We start from the raw sequence: 6387 nt of genomic DNA, 5'->3' as shown, positions 1-6387 counted from the left end.
GTACCGTCAGCCCTGGTCAGTTATAAAACACTATTGCACATGGACCCAAACGGCTCAGTCTTATTTGTTACAGAAATACATGTTAGTTTTTAATTAAATTTAAAGCATTTTTTTTTATTCCATGTTGTTTCTTTTCTTATGAGATGCATTAAAAACTCCTCCTGGTCCAAAATCCTGTTGAATGTTTGCTCTCGTTGTGGCTTACAAGTCAAAGGTTTTACCCACCTGTGTTCTAGAATGTCCCAGTACATTTGTAGATTGATTACATTTCTAAAGAAACAGCTGTGATCGTGTCAAGCAAACAAATGTGACCAAAAGAGGAACGAAGAACACTCGTTTTCATATGAAGCCCATAGTGGACACATGGGGGCGCTGTAGGGCTGCTTCTAGGGGAATATAAACGCAGTAGAAACTGGTTCTACTGGGAGGACGAAGTCTGAATTTACAGGAATATATCCTGCTTGTCATAAACACTAATGTTTTCTTAATCTCTGTGATGAAATCTGTTTATAATTCTGAACTTCAGATTCTGACATGAAGTCTTTGGATCCGTTTAGGATCCTGATTGTGGTATTCTGTTGTTTATGTCAATAAATGAAGTGGAAATATTTCTTATCTGGAACAGAAGTGAAAGTGTTCTGCAGAAGACTACAGTGAGTCACTGGGATAAAGGGCAGCCTGATGAGGAAGAAGGCGTGGCTTAACAAGGTGTTTGACCGTCATTCAGCTGTGAGTTCCAGAGACATCTAGACGTTAGAGTGAGTTCAGTTTCTACAGTAGCCAAGTGTTTCCATCATCAGAACCATGTCTGCTGTTCTGATCCTGTTCTGTCTGGGTCTTCTTCACGTCTGTGGATCTTCTGAAGGTACGTTCTTCTGTTTACATCCTGACTTTTAAAACAAAATTAACTTGGGAGTAGTTTCACTTTCGTTTGAATGAGTGTGATTGTGGGTCTGTGACAGAGCGGTGGTTTAGCAGAGCTGGACTGCTCGCAAATACAAAGCTAAGTATGGAAACGCAGAAGATATTGTTAAGTAGTACATAGACATGAACAAATGTCCAAAAAACTTGATCAGTAGACATAGACAATGGACTTTCAATATGGGCAGGATTGAATACATATTTTTGGCACAAATGGAACTATAACGCGCCTGCTGCACGAATTTAGAAAATTACACGCAAATAGTCCCTTTCTAAAAAATAAAGTAAAAAACTCATTGATGTTGTCTGGGGAGGGAGGTATCAGGTTTCCTGCCCTAAAAGTTTACCTGCTTCAAGCCCAGTCAATGCCACGCCCCCAAGAGCTACATACTTAACGTTTTAAATTCACTATATACACTGAAATTCCCAAATAACAGAATTCCTTTAAGGCCCTGTCCCACAAGATTTGACAGCCATATCACGGGTAAAAAATCTGGAAAATTTGCCACAGGAGCTAAGACGTGCTAACTTTTGGTCAGAATTGATCACTGCCACTGCCTCTCCTCTGCCAGAGAACTACTAAATCCCATGTGACTGCGTCCACCCACGCCAAGCCACTAAACAGACGCTGTAAGCAGTGGTACAAATGCAGACTGGCCTCGGAAATGGCTGTGCTACAGCAGTGCACAAACACAGAATTTCTGCGCGTGTGCAGATGTTCACTCGACGGCCAAATCTCGCACTAAAACTGCTGTTGAGCGGCGGTACCACTGGTACCACATGCAGTCACCTGCGGTCTCAAATTTTCTTTATTTTTTAACTTGTCCTGTCCAACAGCTTAGAGCTTCTTGTGTTGGGCAGATTTTACTGTCACAACAGGGATTTATTGAGTATAAACCCCTGTTGTATTTCATGCTAAACTTTATTTATATTGATTATGTTTGTTTTTTTTTTGACTTGATGGAAAAGAAGAAGGGGGGTGGCACACAAAAGAAAGACAAAAGAGGAGAGTTGAGAGAAGGTAGAAAATGGAACGGAGGGCAACAACATCATAAAACAACCAGGTATAAATACAGTCTGGAATGGGCGGAGCCTGTCTACACACACACTTCACACACACTTATATAAACCGACACAAATAAAGACTTTCATTCTGTCACACATACTATTAGTGTGAAGGTAAGCTGTGAGTGTTTATGTTTTGCCATGGAGCATCACTTGTGTATGCTTTGTCCCAGTTTTGTTCTTTTAGGTCAATTTTTAGTGCCTGTATGGCTTTATGAGAATTATACCTTACTTGTGTTTGGAATTAAGTGTTTACATGATTACATACTGCAAAAACTGGTAGATGGTCACTGATATCAATCCTCAAAATCATTCACCCAGACCTGCAAAAGTACACTGCTCACAAAAATTAAAGGAACACTTTTTTTATTGGTTCTGGCATGAATAGAATTAAACCTGTCTGATAATTGTCTTGTTGGTTAAACAGCTGAGGGCCTCGTTGATCAATTTCAGCTGTATTGGTGTTCATTAATTAACAACAGGTGCACTTCAGTGGCAACAATTGGAAAACCCTCCAAATAGGACTGGTGTTACATGTGGAGGTCATTTCAAGTTTCTCCCTCTTGATCTTTTTTGGCTGGTTTTCCACTCGTGCTGATTTTGGCTTGATAATTATCTCTACTGGCAGTATGAGGAGATTCCTTAACCCTACAGAAGTTGAACAGGTTGTCCAACTTCTCCAGGATGGCACATCCACACGTGCTGCAGCAAGAAGGTTTAATGTGTCTCCCAGCACAATCTCCAGAACATGGAGGAGATTTCAGGAGACTGGTGGTTATTCTGGGAGAGCTGGACAGGGCCGTAGAAGGTCCTCAACCCCTCAGCAGGACCCATACCTGCTCCTTTGTGCAAGGAGGAACAGGCTGAGCACTGCTCGTGCCCTACAGAATGACCTCCAGAGGGCCACTGGTGTGAATGTCTCTACCCAAACAATCAGGAACAGACTTCATGAAGGTGGCCTGAGGGCCCCACGTCCTGTAGTGGGCCCTGTGCTCACTGCCCAGCACCGTGGAGCTCCACTGGCATTTGCTCAAGAACACCAGAATTGGCAAGTCCACCACTGGCGCCCTGTACTTTTCACAGATGAGAGCAGGTTCACCCTGAGCACCTGTGATAGACGTGAAAGAGTCTGGAGAAGACAAGGAGAACGTTATGCTGCCTGCAACGTGGTTCAACATGACAGGTTTGGTGGTGGGTCAGTGATGGTCTGGGGAGGCATATCCATGGAGGGACGCACAGACCTCTACTGCCTAGGAAATGGTGCTCTGACTGCCATAAGGTATCCAGATGAAATCCTTGAACCCATTGTCAGACCCTACGCTGGTGCAGTAGGTCCTGGTTTCCTCCTAATCCATGACAATGCCCAGCCTCACGTGGCAAGAGTATGTAGGCAGTACCTGGAGGATGAAGGAATTGAAACAATTGAATGACCTTCACCATCCCCTGACTTAAACCCAATAGAACATCTCTGGGACATTATGTTTGGGTCCATTAGGCGCCGCCAGGTTGCTCCTCAGACTGTACAACAGCTCAGGGATGCCTTCACACAGATCTGGGAGGAAATGCCACAAGACACCATCCGTCGTCTCATTAGGAGCATGGCGCCACGTTGTCAAGCATACAAGCTGGTGGGGGCCACACAAGATACTGAAAAGCATTTTGAGTTGCAGAAATTAAGTTTTGGACAAAATGTCCAGCCTGCCACATCTTCATTTCACTCTGATTTGATGGTGTCTACACAATTGAGCCTCTGTAGGATGAACACTTTTATTTCCATTATAAGACTTGGAATCCTTATGTTCCTAAGACACTGCCCTGTCGTTATTTGTATAGATATCCAACTTCATATTGAGATCTGATGGATCTAATGTGCTTCTTTAATGTGCTCCTTTAATTTTTGTGAGGAGTGTATGACTGTTTTTATAAATATTTCCGCAAACATTCCGAGAGACGTATAGAGAATGCATCAGAAATGTTTTTTGGTTTAACCAAATTTTGCTCTTTTTTTTATATTAGATGTAACAGTTGTTTTGGTTTAGGTGTGTTCAATTTGCCATGCTAATTAATTTACAACCTCGTCTCCTTGTTCATGGAATATCTGTTTTAAATCTTAACCCTATATAACCATTTGTATCATACTTCATACACTTATTTCTGAGACCCCTAGTTCATTAATGTGACCCAAACTTTCCTTAGAAACTATTTGTGTATTACTTGGTCCATGTCTTCTTCCTTGTAGTTCATCATCATTCCACTAGGGGTGGTATAAGGGATTTTCCAGCTAATTTTAAAATTGCTGCTTCCATGAAATCTCCAAACCCTTATGGCAAAAAGTTTAGCCAATTTTCAAAACTTTTTGATGAGAATAACTTATCAATCAACTAGATAACTACTTTCTGCATTGAAAAAATGAAAAAAATTGTTGATAAGGAATTCTTTATAATTCAGTTACACCATGTTACAAATATGTGTATGAATATTAGTCAGGGGTTAAATTAAGGGCTTTTTTTCCTGAAAACTGGTGTCAATGCTTTAAATCCTAAACTGAGATTGTCGTGTGTAAAAACTCACCAAATCACCCAACTGATCATTGTTGATACTATAGTCGAATTCTTCTCTACCCCTACATTCAGCTTCACAATGGAGAGTTAGTGTCTCCAAATTCAGGCATCACTTCGATGATGTCATCAATAGTCGCTATAGCATAAGCACAGAGCTTCCAGCACTTAGAAAACTCATAAAATCAGTTTTATAACTTAAAAAGTTCATGCTAAAACAATAAGTAATCAATTACATTTAAACGTAAACTTCTGAACTCCAGAGGGCTCCAGAAGGTAAGTGCTTCTCACATGGTTTACCCTCACGACGGAGGGCTCTGCTTCTCTCCGTCATGAGAGTTAGCCCTTAAAAAGTAGTTAGGATACCCCTACCCCTTCAATGGTCCATATGACAGGGAGAAGCTGTAGGGGTAGGGTCCAGATTCAGGCTTCGTCATATTCTGTCTCTAGAAGGAATGGCACCTTTTCCAGATAAGTTTTCAGAAATACTTTTATTCACTTTTAACTGAAATGAAAACGTTATTTATTTGTTTTCTAAAGTATTTGACAAACCCTTCCTCCTCCATGAATTAGTGTTGGAACTGTCATCCGGGGAGTGGGGGTGTTTTCATCTCTGTAATAAACCGATGGAGGCATGATCTAATATTAGTGATGACACTTTGAATGTTCTGTGGTGGTTCTAAAGTCTAAGGAAGATTTGATGATGATGAAGTGATGGGCTGCAGGATGATCAGGGCACAGAACTGTGCTGCGGTTCTAGTGGAGTGGTTCCTGGAGGCATTTTTCTAAAATTAGGTGGAGGTCCAGCAGTCATTGAAGGTTCTCCATCATCCAAGTGGAGTTTCCTCTGAGCTCTGTTCTGTTAGGAAGTCTCCTTCTTGTGGAAGAATGCTGGTTTCAGTCCATCAGACTCCATACTGAGCTGTTCTTGGAGAACACGTAGATCAGGTGCATGTGTTTGATGAAGTTCAGAGTCTGAAGCTTCCAGCTGGATCAGACTGATGGTCCTCAGGGAGATACAGCTTCTGAATTTTATTGTCTTTCAGTGAAAAATGTGTCTCTGAAGATCCTAAAGAAAAGACATGAAGCTCACAGACGTCAGAAATCCTTCAGGACAAACATGTGAAAGAACCTCAACTCTGAGTTCTGCTGCAGAACATCAGAACATTTTTGTTTGTTCCTGTTCTCAGAAGAACCCAGATCATCTATTAATGTTTGAGGAACTTTCTCAGAAAAATCTTTTCCCTCTCTTTGGATCACTATCATTTCTGTTCTGATCTGTTAAAGTTATGGAGGAGTTCTGGACCTACAGAACAATTACAGAGAGAAACTGGAGGTTCTGAGGATCCAGAACCTTCTGGATCTCATCTGGTTCTCTATGAAGAATCCTCCTTTATCTCTGTGTTCTTCTCCTGCAGGTCTGAAGAACATCTCTGCTGAACCTGGACAGAACGTCACTCTGCCATGTAAAGCTGAAAATAACTACACTCTCATAGTTCTAGAATGGACCAGAGACGGTCTTGAGAAAAAGAAGGTTTTTGTTTTCAAAGATGGACGACCATTTGAAGGAGCTCAGCATGAATTTTACAGGAACCGAGTGTTTCTGAATGACAGTCAAACAAAGGATGGAGATCTGTCTGTGGTTCTGAAGAACGTGAACAGTAATGACACTGGAACATTCAACTGTACAGTCCTACATAAAAATGATCCACCAGGATCTCCTTTGAATCTGATCTCCACCATCAATCTGCAGGTGTTTCCTCCTCCAGGTGAGCATTGAGTGTCTGTGTCTCCTCCTCCTCCTCCTCCTCCTCCTCTTCCTCCTCCTAATAATCCTCCTCTT

General features: G+C 41.6%; 1 protein-coding gene across 1 annotated transcript in view; it reads left to right on the top strand.

Annotated features, from left to right (window-relative positions):
* Positions 1–81: 81 nt before the first annotated feature.
* The window catches only part of LOC118600084, an 8816-nt gene continuing 2510 nt past the window's right edge, over positions 82–6387 (top strand). Inside the window, exons 1-2 of the mRNA XM_036216817.1 lie at positions 82–865; positions 5963–6313. Coding sequence (XP_036072710.1) covers positions 805–865; positions 5963–6313 — 412 coding nt within the window. The 5' untranslated portion in view covers positions 82–804. The remainder of the gene's footprint in view (positions 866–5962; positions 6314–6387) is intronic.

The sequence above is a fragment of the Oryzias melastigma genome, linkage group LG18 (genome assembly GCF_002922805.2).
Source record: "Oryzias melastigma strain HK-1 linkage group LG18, ASM292280v2, whole genome shotgun sequence".
Taxonomy (NCBI): Eukaryota; Metazoa; Chordata; class Actinopteri; order Beloniformes; family Adrianichthyidae; genus Oryzias; species Oryzias melastigma.
Note: the sequence above shows the minus strand (reverse complement) of the source record. Positions and strands in the feature narration are given on the sequence as shown.